Raw genomic sequence first — 18,876 nt, forward strand, 5'->3', positions numbered from 1 at the left:
CGAAATTTATTTATTTATTCAGTTGTAACATTTGTGTGCCACTCTATCCCTAATGGCTCAGATGTGAATTTAAAGAACATTCAAAAACGTGAATTTGCTGGAATTAAGGATTGTGTATATAAGGCTTTATAAAATTGGAAACTAGAAAGCTCCAATAAATATTCCATACGAATATACACACCACCAAAAGTTTAATATTTAACACAGATTTTTTTTTAAAAAAATGACGGGTTTTGTCTAAAAAAAAAAAAAAACTTTGAAATTATTCAAGAGGCCCAACTAAACAGGAAGGGATGAATAAGAGCTAGATATTAAACCTCCCTCCCGCCCACCTCGCTTTTAGAGTTCCCGACGCCAGCCTAAACGTAGCTACAAGCCTTTTCCCTCAGCCCCACCTCTTGGCCCAGCGAGGGGCCACTGCACCTGTAGAAAGCTTGCCGCGCCCGCCCACCCCGATTCTCGTGCCTTGCCCCTTAGTAACGGAGGCGCAGCAGCTGCGTGAGAAGGAGAGCTGCGTGCGGGAAACGTGCTGCCCAGAACTTGAGGCGTGCCGTGTCTGTACGTGTGAAGCGAACGATGGAGCCCGATTCCTCGGTTAGTACGAAACCTTGCAGCGTTTCAAAGGACACTCCGACCCCCCATCGGACAGAGTTCGCGCCGCCGAGGGCCGGATAGTTGGCCCACAGGGGGTGGGTTTTCCTGAGGGAAAGGCGCGCTTTAGGCTTGAAATGGGGCCCTAGGATCGGACGGGGAGGGAAGCGGCAAGTCGTCTTTGGGGTGGGAAGTTGACGACGCGGGGAAAGGGCGAGAAATCACTTCAGACTCAGAGGCACGAATGGTTTTGACGTCGCTTTCCCGCCAAAATACGCGAGCGCTCGGGAACGTTGCTGCCGCCGCCGCCGCCGCCGCCGCTGCTCCTCCCTAGCACTCTCGAGCAAGAAAGGCGCAGCGCCCCTTCTCCCCGTTTTCCCTCCCCTCCCCGCCATTCCTTGAGGCGCTTCTGTATACCCCACCCCTCCCCTCGCAAATGGGAGGGGCCCTCAGCTGGGGCTAAAGAAACGGCCCTCCCTGTGCGCGCGCCCCCTAACGGCAGCGGAAGGCGGTTGGGGGCGGTGGGGGGGGGGTTGGGAGGGAAGAGAGCCGCGGTTCTTCTCGGGCGGCGGAGAGTCGAGGCTCCTTGCCTTGTGCTGCCTTTCTCCGCGCCCTGTAAGTGTTAGAGGCGCTAGCCTTTCGCTTTGCTTTTGCAAACCCGTCTTTTTTTATTCTGCCGAAAGCGATCCAATATTCTCGATTTCGTTAGGAGTTCCAGCTCTTTATTTTAGGTGACGGGGGGGGGGGATTTTTTAAATATTTGGGCAGGTGGAGGTAAAATTCTCCTTCGGTTTGAGCGCGACTCCGGTGTGATTTATGCGCATACAAAGTACACAAAAAAGGAAAATTTTGGTATTTGGTATTTATTAATGCTTATAGGCCGCCCTTTTCCCTGAGGGGACTCAGGGCGGCTTACATAAAATAAGGGGGGGGGTATACAGACAATAGACACAACAATACATAGAAGTAAAATAGTAAGCAACATTCATTCATCATTCGTGGGGAAAACACGAAACAGATCTATGCAGGGAATATGGACAATATTTTACACCTTATCTCTTCCACAATTTTTTTTTCATCAAAGGTTTAAAAATTTTGATGCTCAAGAATGTTTTATTTTGTTAGGAAGTTAATTAAAAAAAAATAAGCAGGCACTTTTATAAAGGAAAACAAGTTCAATCCGAAGAAGCACTCCGGTAACACATTTGCTTAACGTCTGCATTTAAACTGAACAGTCATTTAAAGTGCCCAGAGTTGCTTGGTGAGATGGGCAGTCATAATTGAACAAAGAATTAAATATCTCATGATTTTTTTAAAAAATATTCCTATAGTAAGGTACAGGCATTTAAAATTCTCTGGTCTGAACTATAAAACATGGAAGCTGATTCCTGACATGATTGTTTTTGTGTCTTCATTGGACATTCTAAAAATATTGCATCTTGAAATGTATTTTCTGGTGATTCTCACCAAGCTTCATTCAACAAGAACCCTGGAGAAAAACCTCTTTTTACGGATTGGGAAGCTTTTCCAGTTTGGTGTTTTTCAAATATATTGAAATTTGGGGTTTGGCCATGGTGGCAAATTGTTGTAGGAACCTAGAGTTTATGAAGAACATATTCAAGGAGATTGCTTTTTAAATACTGTGATTTAAATTGAGCTGTCTATCTGTTGGAAATTTCCAAGACATTTTATATGTTATCCAGTACATCACAAGTTACAGCTACCTACTGGGAGATTACCAGAACATGACTAAATTAAACCAGGCTCTCTCCCTCTCTCTCCCACTCTTCAGTTAGGGATGCTTCTGATTTATTTGATGTTCAAGAGATGTATCACTTTCAAATCAAATATCTTAGCTAGAGAAATTGACTACTTGATGACAATGCTGCTATAACTTGTCAGGATTGACTAGTTACTGGATTTAGTCTGTTAATTACTGTGCTCCTGTTCTCTTCCAGTAAGTCATATATCTCGCCCATTGTTTGGTTTTGTATGAATATTAATTAAATCTTCACTCATTTTCCTGTACTGCATATTATCCCATAGTTCCTATGGATGTTAAATAGGTCAGATGATAATATGGAATGAAGAATTCTGATACATAACTATCACAGAGTAAACCACCCTTTTTGTAATCTGCTATCCAAGTAGGAACAGAAACACTATAAAATAATGTATATAGGTTAAACAGCTGAACTAGAAAGATATCATAACTAATGTTATGTTAAGTAAGACTACATAACAATAATGTTATTGTTAAGTAAGATTACATATTCCCAACCATGGGGTGCTCAAGGTAGGGGACGTTCTACAGTGGGTTAAATATGGTGGCTTTAGCTGAACAATTGAGAGGCCCTTCCCCCCCCTTTTTAATTTGCAACATTATCAGTGTATGTTTTTTAAAAGATGAGACTTTTAATTGCATGGCCCATCTTGATCCAAGGTATTTTAAATCCCCATTTATTCAAATGGAATTTAAAGAGGTATATTTCATCATCCACTATTTAAAATTGGTTATTGATAACTTGCTAAAGATTTTATTCTCCATTCATTCGTATTTAGATTTTTCTAGAAGTGGCCCAGTTGCTGCCCCTTTCAAAAGAACCTAGTACTGTGGTACTATATAGACAGCTAAAGAAAGAATAGTAACTTTAAAGATACAAATAGTAGTCCCCTATTTATTAGAAGCAACAAACTTTCAACATGCAAGTATTTAGATTCCCTTTTATAGTTAGTTTTATTAAAAGTTAAAAGTTTTTTATTAAAACTAATACAAACTTAAAAAATAAAAGGTACATAAAAGAAAAAAACAGGAAAAATAACAAAAAAGAAGACAGTAAAGGAAAATAAAATAAATATATAAAGAAATCAGTTCCCTGTTCATCACAAGTATAAGCTATTAACTTTTCACCCTATCTTAAAATACAATAAATGAACTCTTCTTCCCATACCCCCTTATTTATTTTTTTAAAAATCCTTAAAATCTTGTTTCAGCCCTAATTAGCTAAAACCCATTACAGGTTACTAGGAATAACAGCATATGTATTCAAACCTTGATCAAATAAACCAATTTCATTTTACTTTTAATGATCTACAAGTCCCTTCAAATAATGTTCTAGAAGTTGAATTCTTTTCATTTTTTTCTTTGTCTCTTTTCCCAAAATTCTTCAAAGTTTTAACTACCCTCTTTTTTAAATTCAATATAGGAAAATTATCCAGGTCATTGTTGTTTTGTTGTTTTGTTGTTTGTACAGCCTTCTTAATTATTAAGCTGATTTCTTTTGTATGTCCATGTGGCATCATCCATATAATTTTTGTAGCCTGTCTTTTTAAAATCCATTTTGAGATCAATCTCAATCTTGTCAGGTAAAATTTGATCCTGTTTCATAACCTCTTTGAAGCAGTCTATCAATGGAAGTAGACACTCTTAAAATTAACTCCATTTTAAAAAAAACTTCAGTATTTTCCAATGTTAAAATATTTTGCTCATTCTGAATTAGTAATTAAAATGTCAGTATTCTCCTTTAATTGTAATTTTAGGTACTTCTGGTTTTCTCTAGTATCTAACCTTCATAGTCTCATCCTATTATGTTTTTTTTTAGAGAATTCAAAACAAAAACATTTTCTCATGAGAAAAGTCTTATTAGTAATACCAAAATCTTATTTCAAATCTATCTGGACCCGTAGCCCACTTTTAACTTTCTAGAATCAAAGTTCTAATCAGTCCTTTGGTGATTCCAAAATAATTAAGTCTAAACTTGAACAGGTAGTTTCCCCCTTAAAACCATTCATTTCATGACTGTTAGAAGTTATAACAGCACTGAAAAAAATGATATAACTTTTTCACACTTACGATCGTTGTAGCATCCCCACAGTCATATGATCAAAATGTAGATGGTTGGCAACTAGCATTCATTTAATGACAGTTGCAGTAGCCGGTGTCATGTGATCACTTTTTGCAATCTTCTAACAAGCAAAGTTAATGGAGAAGCCAGTTTCACTTAACAACTGTGTTACTAACTTAACTGCAGTGATTCACTTAACAACTATGGCAGGGAAGGTCATAAAATGGAGCAAAACTAACTATCTTACTTAGCAATATAAATTTTGTGCTCAATTGTGGTTGAGGACTGCCTGTATTTCAAATGTCTTTCATTAAAAATTGAAGGAAACTCATCTGGTACTTTAAAACAATGATCCAAAAGGTTCCCAATACCTAAAATGCAGTTAAGAAGCAATTTCCATAAGTGATTAGAAAAGCATGCAAAACCATTGTCCTCTTGATGGCACTAACCATGATTTCAGCAAGATGGCTATTCCCTTCTGTGCGCTGCTTGGAGAATCTAAGCATGGGTTAACTTCTGCCTATTTGCCCAGAGACTGAGTTAGAAAAAAAAGTCTTGACCACGCCTCTTCTGCTGAACTCAGTCTAGCCTAGTGAGACCTGATTATCCTTTCTCAAGCTCAGCCAAAGCAAAAGGCATATCACCAAGCTTGGATTCTCCTAAATTAGCAGCTATTGGTTTTCTCTCAAGGGGAGGAGAGCCTTCCACTAGTCTTCTCCACCTGGCGGCAGAGATAAATACCAAGACCTACCTCTCCCAGGAATGGCATTTCAGCATCTGGTCACTAGTAAACCAACTTCGGACACAGCGGTCAGTTCCTTTGACGGTTCTTTCCTAACTCTTGGGGAAAATGATTTCCTGCCTAGACATCATTACCTGGGCACGGCTGCACCTGTGGACCATGCAGTGGTTTCTGCTCCCATATCAGCAGACCGGCGGCAGCAGCTCCAACAGCAGGGTTCGGCCACCGAAGGTGCTTCTCCAACTAAAATGGTGGACATTCCCTGATCTGCAAAAGGGTGTTTGTTCAGAGAACCAGAGACTCAGGTGGCGCAGGAACAATGGAGCCCACAAGAGCCATTGAACAATACAAACTGGTTGGAGCTCTTGGCCGCCCACCTAGCACTTTGGCATTTCCAGGAACTGGTAACAGGCCTCCATGTCTTGATCCTCACTGACAGTGTGGCCAGAAAGGCCCGTATCAACCACCAGGGGGGCACCCACTTCCGATCCCTAATGCTCGAAGCAGAGAGACTGGGTCTATGGGTGGAGATGCACACCCTTTCCATCAGGACGGAGCATATATCCGGGCTCACGAACTTGCAGGCAGATTGGTTGAGCAGGTCCACCATGGACCATTCAGAGTGACGCCTTCACCCGGACCTGTTCAAGGATCTGTCCCGGAGATTTGGACAACTGACAGTGAACTTCACTCATCCGACAAACACTCAACTACTGAGGTTTTTTGCCAGGGGCAGAGGGAGTCAACATTCTCCGCTGCCCGTGGCCTCAGGGATTGTTGTACGCCTCCCCTTCCCCTCATCCTGAGGGTCATCTGGAAGGTGCTAGCGGAGAAAGCGGAGGTTCTTCTCGTTGCTCCTCATTGGACCAGATACCCCTAGTACGCAGACCTGGTCAACCTCTTAGTATCCTGCCCTGGAGAATTCCTGACAACAGTATATCCCTCAGCCAGGGGACACTCCTCCATCCGGAGCCTCATTGGCTCCAGTTAGCCGTCTGGCACTTGAAAGAGACATCCTAAGAAGGGATAAATTTTCCAGGAAGGTCATTCAAACTATCCAGGCAGCCAGAAAATCTTTCACTATTCGAATGTATAATGCCACCTGGATTGTTTTTTGCAGATGGTGCCACATTGATCATATCGATCCTCTCTCAGCATCGATTCCGCAGATCTGGACTTCTTGCAGGAGGGGTTGGACAAGGGTTTGTCCCCCAACACTCTCTGCAGGCAGGTGACCGCCTTATCCACGGTTCTGGCAGGTGGAGATAGCCATACCCTTGCTCATTATCCAAGGGTACGCAGTTTCCTGAGGGGGGGCATCCAACCTGAGGCCTCCTGTGGTTCTTTGCTACCCCACTTGGCCATAGTGTTGCAAGCCATCAACTCTACATCGTTCAGGCCATTGCGGACAATCAGCCTTTGTCTATTGACTTTCAAGATCGCCTTCATCGTGGGCATTACCTTGACAAGGAGGATCTTGGAACTGGCAGTTCTATCGGTCTGCGGGGATCTTTGCATCTTCCACCTGGACAGAATTGTACTACGGCTGGATCCCTCTTTCCTTCCTAAAGTAAACTCCTGGTTCCATAGGGCCCAGGAAATTATTCTCCCGGACTTCTGTCCACAGCCTACTCACCCTCTAGAGAGGAAATGGCACCATCTGGATGTCAGGAGGGCTCTTCGTAGGTACATCAAGCAAACAACTTCCTTCCAAATGACTCCATCCACCGTAGGCTGGTGGTTAAAGGCTTGCTTAGCCAAAGCCTATGAACTTCAGGCCAGACCGGTGTCTAGGCACACTCAACCAGGAGTGCTGCCACAATGGCCTCATGGGCTACGCAAGCTTCAATCAAAGAGATTTGCAGAGCGACGATGTGGTCTTCCCCATCGCCCTTCATGAAAAATTACAAACTGGACATGTTCACCTCGACTGAGGTATCTTTCGGGTGGTGAGTGCTACAGATGGTTCATTTGGCTTTCGGGACCCTGGACCAGTCTGCCCTTGAAACATTAAGCTTGGGTATATCCCATGCTTGCGCACAGATGAAGGAACGTTGGTCTTACCTGAGATGTTCTTTCCCTGTGCACTGCAGGAGAATCCAAACCTGCCCTTGTGATCCATCTGGTCCAGGGCCAGGAGAGGATTTTTACCTTCAACGATTCCATCTTTACTGAACGGCTGCACCATTGTTGAAAAAACTGAGCTCAGTTGACCAGAGGAGGCGTGGTCAAGAATTGTTTTCTAAGTCAGTCTCTGAGCAAATAGGCAGAAATTAAACCATGCTTGGATTCTCCCGCAGCGCATGGAGAAAGAATGTCTCAGGTAAGACCAATGTTCCTTCCCTCTCAGGACTCCAGATGCTGGTATCTTATATTCTCCTCATGAAGGGTAGCACTATGGAGCATTTGTGGGCGATTTCAAGCCCCCTCCTTGACCTGAGAAGAATTGTATTTTAAATGCGGATCTACATGGTGGTTCTTCATTCTATTGAAGTTAACAACTCTGCTTCAGTTTGCCATTTCTTCCCTATAAGTCCTCAAGTTATCAGATTCCTGATTGCATTTTTAGGTTTTAATACTCAAAATGTGGACTGAATAGTTCATTGCCTCCAATAATAGAGCTACAATGTGTATGGAGTCATGATGAATATTGCTGATTTTTTCTTCAAATATCTGCTGAATTTCTTATAACAATTCACTTAAGGTAGAACCCGTTCCAATTCAGTTCTGATTGTAATAAACCACTTACTGTCTGAGACAGCATTGCTTTGCAGATTACATTACAAATGCCCTAGATAGAAAAGAACTTCTTTGGCATAATCACAGCATAGAGTGGATAATAAGGTCTAATATATAATTCTGTCAGTTTTTTCCTACTAGTTTTATTGTTCCTACTAATCAAGATCCTATATCCTATTAAGTTGTATATGGAAACTGGTTTGATCTTGTTGGTGTAAATGAAATGTATGGTTCGGTCACCAAGCATACCAATTGGAAAACTACTAACAGAATCCGGAAACAGTAGTGTAGAATCTATTAGTTTCTTAACTAGAACCATTCTAGTACAATTGTTTGCCATTGTAAAAGAAATAAATGAGAAAGTAAAAACCACAGCAATATTTATCTTTTCATCATGTCTGTCATTATCATCCTACTGAATTCAATGCTTTTTAAACTGTTTACCATGCATTTAAAATACATTGTGAAATAGCCCTTCTCTCACCTTATGCTTCAGAAACATTTGAATTTGTCGTGTTCATAGCAAGCAAAGTAGACATATTCTTCTGTATGTGATAGGAATGATCATATATACAAATAGACCTCTATGATCAATGTGTAATTTGTAAGGAGAACCTCTATTTTATTATGTCAGACTTGATCCCAAACAGTATATTGCAAAGGTGTGTCTCTTCAAAAAAAAAAAAAGTAAGGCTTCCTCATTAAAGCAACTATTGATGATCTATAGTTAATTAGAAGAATCCACTCATTTGCCAAAAATATACCCAATCATATGTAAACCAATACTATATGTATATTCAATATTACTTGAATTATATTGTATGGAACTTTGAATCCATGTGTTTATATAGTTTTGTCAATTTCACAGTGTTATATATAATGCCAAATATTTCAAAACAAACAGAAATATGAAACATTAACATTTCAAACTGCATCATAATTATATAACAGTCTGTAAAATGATAAAACTTTTAAAAATATCTTCTTATTTGATAACACTATTGTAATTTCATTGTGTTTCAACAAGTTATTCATTGATGTTGGAAGGTTTCAAAAATATGTTTGTTACTTTACATACAGTATTTTGAAATAAGTTTAGAAGCAAGCATTATAAATGAGAAAACATGCAAATTGATTTATTAAAAATTATCAAAAGTCTGGGACCCATTCTAATAGTAAATAAGCTCTTTCTCAGATAGATAGAGTTCTCTCCATTGTTGTTATTTTATCCCTGTTTAAAAAAGCATATATATATGATATTAACTATTTGTCAGATATCTGATTTCATATAACTTCATTTTTATGCAGTGGAACTCTTCCGAAACAATTTGAAATGTATAGCTTAAGTAATGATATATTTTTTAAAAGCTAAATGAAAAATGTTTTTAATGTACAATTTAATTATGAGGAATTCAAATTTTTATTTTAAATTAGTGTTTTACTTTCTAGGTTAAATGTAAGTTTCATTGTACAGATGAACTGTTCTAAGAAAAGAGAGGATACAAATATCCTATTTAATAAAGCAGGCATAATGTTCATACATATTTTTTTAAAGAACTTTATTCTTTTAAGTTAAGACAATATTTAATACACATAAAATAATAACTTTTAGAACTTTATAGAATTAAGAGTTCAGTACAGGTAATCCCTAGATTATGAGCATTCTCTTAGCAAATGTTCGAAGTTAGCACCCCCTAGCTTTTATAAAAAAGTCCCAAAATTACGAATGTTGCAGCACCATGGCAGTTGTTTGCTCTTACGAATTACCACAGAGGCTCTGCAACATTCACCCTGCCTATCCCCGCCCCCGCCCCCCTCAGCTGGGTCTTCACAGACACTTGCCTGTGGAGACTCACTTATCTTGCAAAGATCTCTCTGTCCCGGTTTCTTTGCCTGTTTCATTGCTTCAGGCTTTCAGTGCAGTCGCACAGAACAGGCCTAAGTTTGCCGGCGAGAAAAGGCACAGAAGGGCACGTAACTGAGGGACTACCTGTATATGAAAACATAATACAAGAGATAAACTTTTGGTATTGTAGCATTAAATTACTTCTGGATTAAAGTAAAAATGCTTCCATTCCCTAAAAATGATTATAACTTGTTTGTTTTTTTTCCTCATTTTAATTTTTTGAAAATCCATAATATATTAGATTGAAAATATATTTAACAAGAATATGTTCTTTTAAACAGCAAACTGCAAATCAGATGCAAACTGATTCTTTGTCTCCATCTCCTAAGACTGTGTCGCCGGTGCCTTTAAATAACACCACCAGTGCCCCAAGGTTTGGAACAGTTATTCCTAATCGAATCTTTGTTGGAGGAATTGATTTTAAGGTAATTTGGATGACTGAATAACAGTCCAACTTTTATTGTAATAGAATTGTTTTTATATTGTTACATATATCTAAGAATTTATTCTTATCATTTTATTGTCTGGTAGATACAGAAAATAAGTGTTACGTCTCCCCCTTCTCATCCCTTTGTTGCTGTTGCTGTCTAATAAAATGGTATTGTCATTATAATAGATTCCAGTCTCCCACTCTATTTCAGTAGGCTCGGGATTTTCCAGAACAAATTTACTAGTGTCTTTGTGAAGGGAATCATCCTAACTTATTAGCCATGCTCTCTAATAGTTCTACCTTTTTTTAACTGTTTTTTAAATCTTTCATTCACCCATAAAATCACTCAGAAGTATTTCACTTTTTAGTTTTTCAAATTATTCACCTTGAGTTTGAAAATATCCAAGTAGTATCCTTGAAAATATCCAGGTAACGTCCTCTCACTGCTTTCATCCACAGGACCTTCTATTGACACTTTTCTATGGAAAAGTGTGCATTTTTCCCTATAAGCAATTATGAATGAGAAGATGTATGTTGAGAGAAGTGTATACTAGCCACTTCCAATCTATTCAAAGGCCAGTGTTGCAATTAATTAAGAGCAAAAGCAAAAGTATCTATATTCTTAGACACTACAGAAAACATACATATTTGAAAATATATTCCCTTCCATCATAGCTTAGTAAAATATCTAAATATGCACCCAGCATTAAAAACTTAAAAGTGCTAATAATGAAATATTAACTCTTAAATATATTATTCAATTTATAGAGAGAGCCATCATGGCACAGTGGTTAGAATGCAGTATTGCAGGCTAATTCTGCCGACTGCCAGCTGTTCCATTCTCCTTCCGAGGTCGGTAAAATGAGGACCTATATTGTTGGGTTCAATATGCTGACTGCAAACTGTTTAGAGAGGACTGTAAAGTACTATGAAGTAGTATGTAAGTCTCAGTGCAATTGCTATTTGTTGTATCCTGTTTAGCACTTTGTTTTTACAAAACGCTTCCAAAGTGATTCATTTTTTTAAAAAGTTGAATCCTTCCCATTTTATTTCCTGTAATAACACTTCTTTGTGTGTCTTTTCAGAGTAGGTTTTCTGGAAAATGGTCTTGAAAACCATTATCAGGCATGCCAATATATCCAAAGAAACTGCTGAATTTTCTCTCCTTTTATTATTTCCCTTTTAAAAAAAAAACACATTTCAGAATACCATAGGAGATGGAAGTGGAAATTATATACAATATGGATAAGTCTAGAACAATTGGTCCACTTTAGAAAAGACTGTAGGTATCCTTATTGTTCAAACTGCTGAAGAATATAATTGGAAAGTAATGTAACTTTCAAAATAGTGTATAAATGGATAGATTGAAATTAGTTTTGATTGAACAAACATGCCAGTTATTAAAAGAATGTCATTATTAAGTGATAATTGTATTTTAACTAGATTTACTAGTATTATAAGATACAGTCTTATTCTTTCTCTCTTCCCACTCCCCCTTTTATTTATTTTAATAGACTAACGAGAATGACCTGAGGAAATTTTTTTCCCAATACGGCTGTGTAAAAGAAGTAAAAATAGTAAATGACAGAGCTGGAGTATCAAAAGGGTTAGTAAAGTAAAACATTTATTAAGTTAATATATTGATGAGAGACCGTATATAGTCTTCCAAAAATTAAGAACATGGCATAAAAGTCCTATAATTCTGTAAGCAAATTATCTGGAAATAAGTTTAAAGTTTAAACTGTGTTAGGTTTTTTAGTAAAAATATATATTGGTAGTTTCATCAGCTATGTTTCTGTTTCCAATCTAATCTGTTCCTAAAGTGTTGGCTATCATCTTCTAGGTTTAGTAGCAATATTCACAGATTTACTCTTCAATCTTCATTATTCAGTTTGAAGATATTGAAATGATATTCCAAACTAAACATACTGCCTGTAATAGGTGTTACCACAGGTCTATTTTCTTGAATAATTAGAAGTATTACAGATCACACTTCCATATGACTGAATGTTTCCAAAATATTTCTAGAAAAATACTGTTGTTTTGCAGAATTGTAGAGGTTTCCTACACTCAATCAATGGAGAACAAAATTGATCCCAGAAAGAAATATATTTGATTCACCAAGCTAGCTTACATTGACATTATTTTTAGACATCGCATATCCTTTTACAATGTTCAGGCAGATAAAATAATAGCTCATTGTTGTTGCAAATAACCATATAATGGCTATATCTTTTAATTGTCTCTTCTTTGGTACAATCTTTTCATAGGAAGGGTACAATAACACCAGTAACAGCTATGTAAAGAGTGCTAATTTCTATTTCCATTACTGTACTAAATAGATGAGGACAGTCTCATCCTTTGCAAATAGTCTTCTCTCTCCATCCCTTTAACAACTTCCTTGTTTAGTAACAGCAGTTACAACAGTGATGAAAAAGTAATTTACAACCTTTGCAGGTCTGTAAAGCAAAGGAAAACTGAAGTAAGATCATAAGCACAGTCAAAGGCTTCACCTAACTTCGCTTAATGATCAAGATCCTGTTTCCAATTGTGGTTGCTAAACAAGGATTAGCTATATAAGTAAATTGTCTCACAAGGCAAAACGTTCACCCACATTGCATTTCAAGCTCTTTCCTCTTATTTAGGCTCGAATTCTAGGTAATTATTTTTATTTCTGTGATAGATACTTTCTTTGTACTGATCACAAGTACATCTTTATCAGAAGGTGCTTCATTTCACTTGTTTATTTCTATGGCTATACTCATACCTGCCTATGTGGTATTTCTTTATACTTTTATTGAGATACATAGGCATATTCATTTATTACTATAACTTGCCACCCTGCCAAGAGCACGTGAAGATTTTGGACAAATAAACTTATTTTCTATTATTGATTGATTACAGTCCTACTTTTCTTGTATTTAGAATATGATGTAAAGCATAATTGGTTCAAAGAATCAAGGAAAAGAACTTCAGCTGCATGGTTTTCATTTGGAATTCACTACAGCCATTCAACTGTATCAAGAATTATATCATAGTTAAAAATAAGCATCCTATTCATCTATACAAATCCCACTGAAAAGCTATATGTCATTTTATGCAAATAAATTATTTCTTCACTTGAAACCTTATTTTAAAAATCATTATAGTTGGCAGATACATATATTTCAATGCAAAGTTTCATAAAAATAGCAAATTGAAATGAAAGAATTCTCAGTTTGAAAAATAGATTGATTTTATTGAAAGTAATTCCAGAAGGATATCTTTTATGCTAATTACAGCTTCAGTTTATATTGAATGTATTTTTCTTCAGCATTAGTGAATTTGGAAATTTGACCTAGAATCAAATATTGCTACACTGTCCTAATGTAAATCAGAACAGTTCCAGAAATCACACATTTTTTAAAAAGGACAAACAAAAAAATGTACAACCTAACCAAAGCATTAAGGGTGTAAGTTTATATTAGCATTTATGCTAGTTTTATTTGCATACCATTCTGAGTTTTATCTATTATTGCTTTTGTCTCACATAAGCCTTACTTGGGTATATGTCTATTGTCAAGCTAGAGTTACAACAAAATCTTCACTTTTCAATTCCACATGTAAAGTGCTGTGGTTCTTAACTTCTAGAATTCTGTTTTGATTAACATAGGAAGAAGATAGTGTTTATGTAAAGTGCTGTGGTTCTTAACTTCTAGAATTCTGTTTTGATTAACATAGGAAGAAGATAGTGTTATGAGATAGTGTTTTTTTTTCTTGTTAATAAGAATTTGTTTTGGGGGCACTGTTTTAGGCCTGTGGCTTAAACTTTTTCTTCTATAAATACTATAAACACATGGAAGTAATATGTTTCTTTTCATAATCTGTTTTCTCTTTGGGGTAAATGTTTTTTAAAAGCCTTGTTCTCATTAGATGGGCTGAAACAAACACTTTGTTGCTTCACATTCCTTTTTTATAACTACAGAGTGTCTCAAAATTCTCAGGCACATTAACTTTTTGAAAGAGTGCATGTATAATGTACTTTAAGGAAAATAATTTCTGTTATTTTACTTAGGTACGGGTTTGTCACATTTGAAACTCAGGAAGATGCACAAAAAATTTTACAAGAGGTAAATGATTATTTTATTTTATATACATAGATAGTAGTAATCTTCTCATGTTTACATACTTGTGAAGATCGTTATTTGAAGTCTGTAGGAACATTATTTTTTCAGATTTGGTAGACACCATCAAAAAATAGCTGCCATAATGTATAATCAATATTAAAGCTATGGGTACAAGAGAGAATTGTGCAAGTTACTTACAGGAGATACAGAGGGTCTTTTTCAGATACCATAGACATTTGGACTACTCTTATGCTCATGGGCATTGTGTTATAGGAATGGGATGTTCAAAAGCAGAGAAATGGATTGAAATGTGCAAAAAGATTTTTTTAAGCTGTCTTCGTTTCCAGTCAATGTATCCATGGCAATTAAGGGAGGGTAGAAGTTTTCTGATGCTCCCTTCTAGCTTCCCACAATGATTCAATGGGGAAGCCAGCAGGAAGTTGGAAGTCACTCCCACTGCTTTTTTGCCCTCCTATGATCATTAGATAAGAAAATAACTCTGGTAATGACCCAGTGGGGCACTGATTGTCCAGTAGAAAGTTAAAAATCACAGCAGGAGACCTAGAAGTTTGAAATTGCTTTTACATGGCACAGAAAAAAATAAAGATGACAGACAATGTCTTACCTTATTGGGAAGGGCTAGCAGAATGATACAACTCGCCACGGCTAACTGGCTACAGGACAACTCACTATGGGACAATTCAACAAATACAATGTTAATTTTGATGGAATCGTAGCCAATATTAATAAAATAAAATCAATCCAGAAATATACGCGGTAGTAATAATTTTGAAGAAAACGTGGTCACCAATAATAAAAATAACTGAACGAAACAATTAATACAGTGTTGAATTGTCACACTGCGAGTTGACCATGATGAGTTGGCTGTAGCAAGTTACAGTGGCAAGTTGGCCATGGCAAATTGTCCTAGACCCAGGACTAGAGGCAACAGGCAATTACTTGAAGAAAGCTACTTTTGGATAGCTATCAAATGCTTAACATGATATGGCATGTCAAATACCCCCCAACACAATTTTATTTTAGTCAAAGGAACATAAAGAAATAGGCATTCCTAGTCCTTCAAAACCCTTGGTTCCAAGATATTAAGGAGTTTATAATTTAAAGTCAGTACCCTGAAGAAAATGTAAGGGGGGGGGGGATCTAGGGATTGTTTTATATTTTGAATTCATATCTTTTGAATTTTACATTCTCAAAATCCTTATATAGTAATATTAATTATTTGAACAAAAGAATTGTAATAGTAACCAAGTATCCCCCCAAAAAATTGCAAGAGATTTTTTGTAAGATATTTATTGAAATAAATATCTGAAAAAAATGTTGGATTGCTTGTAAACATTTTGTAAAACAAGATTTAGAAGTAAGTAATATAAATAACAAATTTCCTTTGTTTTGTTTAGGCTGAAAAATTAAATTATAAAGATAAGAAACTGAACATTGGTCCAGCAATAAGAAAACAACAAGTAGGGATTCCTCGTATGTATTTGTTTTATCTCCCTCTTTGCCCAGGCTGCAGTGAAATCCCTTTCAAGCAGAGCACTAGACATAACCATTAAGCTACTAAAATCAAGAGACTATTTGCTGCACATGAATAAAGGGAAAATGAAATGAAATGAAATGAAATGAGCCTTCTGGTTCACCCTATTTATTCATGTTACATCAACAATCTAGAATCTCTCCATGTGGCATTCAGTCTGGCCACATGAGGGTTATTTCTCCACCTACTACTCTTTTCTCTTCACTTTCAGCCATTCAAATTGCTAAGGGACAACCACAATATTTCCCTTCAACCTGATAAAGAGATATTATAAAACTTTGAAATTTGCCTGAAGTGGAACCTGTTGACCATGGAAAATTTTTAGACACACACTTCTCCCATGCAAATGCTAAAGACAATAAATATTTCATTTGCATTGTGGTGAAATAATGTTCTACAGATAGTCCTTGCTTACTAACCATAATTGGGACCAGGAATTCTGTCACTTAAGTAACACAGTTGTAAAGCGTGACATCACATGACTGCACTGATTTACTATAGGAGTTCCAGTAATCCCACTTGCTACTGTCACCTAATTCCCATACAGTCACAGCATCTCAGTCACATGATCACCATTTGCACCCTCTCCTGATTTCCCCATTGGTTTTGGGTGTCCAGAGTTGGCAGTGAATGTTGCAAATGGTAGTCATGTGACCACAGGACACTGCAACTTAATTGCAAGCTGATTGAAATCACAATTATGTGACTGGGCGGTGCTGCAATGGCTGCAAGTACCAGGATCTGTTGTATGTCCCTTGAAAGGGAAGCCTAGATTAGCTTGGATTGGGGCGGGTCCTTAGCTAATGACCCACAGAATTCAATTAATGTGGCAATGTCGAGTATAAAATCCTCATTGCTAAGTGATGTAGTCATGTGATGTGCTTTATCACTGCCTTGCTTAGCAACAAATTCCCATCCCAGTTGTAGGTTTAAGTCAGGGACTACCGGTTTATCACTATTGCCTAATTTAGAATTATATTCTAAGTTCTGTACCGTGTTTTCCTGTTACTCATGATGCAGATTTAGACTTAGATTTGTTATAGCCACCAAACTGATTGACTCTAGGAAAATTACCACTCTAATTCTCTGTTCCATCAATAAAATCCTACCTATAAAATGATTTGTGTGCACTTAAAATTCCTGTTTAGGAAATTTAATAGACGCCTCCATGTCTGATTAATTATTTTGTCGCCAAATTTTCAAACTTACACATGTTATATATCTGATTTTTACTAACTAAATACTTGTTATTCTAAGAGCACAAAATGATAAAATAAAAAGATACAAATTTTTATTCTGTCATTATTTCAGGTTCCAGTATAATGCCAGCAGCTGGAACAATGTACTTAACAACTTCAACTGGATATCCATACACTTACCATAATGGAGTAGCTTATTTTCACACTCCTGAAGTTACGTCTGTTCCTCAACCATGGGTAATTCTTTTATATAGGAATATCAGATTTTCTGATAAGTTATTTGCTTTATTTTATTTCTCTTTGTGTTACCATGCTTTGTAAACTGTGGTTAATGCAGCAGATTTATAACAGTGTTGCCTTTGCCATTTTATTCCATGCAGCTGTTGCAAATAATAATAATGCAGGTAGTTCATGGGTTACGATAGCAGTCCTGAGAAGTTTGGGTTGCTGTTGTAACCTAAAAATATGTGGGTCATTAAGCTGGAAGAGATGGGAGTCCCACCTAAGGAAGGCAGGAAGGGAGGAGGGCCTGAGAAAGCTGGCACAAGCCATGCAGGAGGCCTAGGAGGGATAGCACAGATCACACCTAAATTGTGAAGACTGAGGAGAACCAATACAGACCATTCATGCATCAGGGTAAAGGGCAATCAAATTGTCCATATTTCACAGAAGGCAGGAAGAGCCAGCAGAGGCTGTTATGGGTGGGGGAGATGCTGCAGGCAGGTGAAGAATCAGGAGCAACTTAATGGAGCAATTTGCAACTTTCCTTGCCAGCTTCCTCATTGTGTTGGCTTGATGAATACTGCATTCACAAACAGCACTAAACAAAGACTAAATCATGATTAACTAAGTGGACTGCTTCCAACTACTTTTCACATCAAACCCAAAATAAACAAACCAAATTATAGATAAGTGTTATGTATAAAACAGTATAGTGGTTTTATGATGGTTAATATTTATCATAGTCAACTTCAGTTTATTTCAAAACTGGTTTCAAATTTTATTTATGAAATTTGTGTGTTGCCAAGTCTTAAAAAGACTCCTAAATACAATAAAAGTTTACCCAATAAGACAAAATAACACTACATTATACACAAATACAGATCTATAATACTGTTAGCTATAATTAAATACTAAAAAAATAAAACTTAAGAAAAAAGGCAAATGGTTATTTTTTAAAAGCCCTCTGGAAGAGCTTCCAGAAAGCTGATACAAAGGAGGCCCATTTAACTTTTAGAAAAAGCTTGTTCCACAACATAGATGTCACAATAAACTTTTTTTTTCTGGTCTTAACCTTTTTATTTTACAGAAGTAGTGTTCCACAAGTGGCTATTACAGGGATCTAAGAAAAGTCAAAAACCCCAAATTCTAATAATAAATTAGTATTGATGCATATGAGAACCTGTTTGGTGTACTGGTTAAAGCATCAAGATAGAAACCGGGAGTTCATGAGTTCTAGTACCACCTTCAGCACAAAGTCAACAGGGTGGCCTCGGGCCAGTCATTGTTTCTCAGCTTTTAGGTAGCAGGCAGTGATAAACCACTTCTGAAATTTTGCTGAGAAAACTGTAGAGACGTATCCAGGAAGTATCCAGGAATAAAGACTGGTTTGAAGGCAAAAAAGATACGTATACAAATTATTTATGTTTCACATTTCTGAACTGCCTATCTCCCTCAAAGATTCACTCAAGGTTCTCCGGAAATGAAAGGATGAGGGAGTCTGCCATGGATGACGAAGCAGGTAGAGCACACAATCCTAGACA

General features: G+C 37.1%; 1 protein-coding gene across 1 annotated transcript in view; it reads left to right on the forward strand.

Moving 5' to 3' along the window:
- The first annotated feature begins 1,155 nt into the window (after positions 1-1,155).
- BOLL (boule RNA binding protein) overlaps positions 1,156-18,876 on the forward strand; it is a 32,970-nt gene continuing 15,249 nt past the window's right edge. Inside the window, exons 1-6 of the mRNA XM_014052742.2 lie at positions 1,156-1,206; positions 10,105-10,248; positions 11,768-11,859; positions 14,308-14,362; positions 15,778-15,853; positions 17,226-17,350. Of these exons, the coding sequence (XP_013908217.2) occupies positions 10,120-10,248; positions 11,768-11,859; positions 14,308-14,362; positions 15,778-15,853; positions 17,226-17,350 (477 nt within the window). The 5' untranslated portion in view covers positions 1,156-1,206; positions 10,105-10,119. The remainder of the gene's footprint in view (positions 1,207-10,104; positions 10,249-11,767; positions 11,860-14,307; positions 14,363-15,777; positions 15,854-17,225; positions 17,351-18,876) is intronic.

This window comes from Thamnophis sirtalis, unplaced genomic scaffold, assembly GCF_051295495.1.
Source record: "Thamnophis sirtalis isolate CommonGarterSnake01/CBP01778 unplaced genomic scaffold, rThaSir2_p1.2 scaffold_1, whole genome shotgun sequence".
NCBI lineage: Eukaryota > Metazoa > Chordata > Lepidosauria > Squamata > Natricidae > Thamnophis > Thamnophis sirtalis.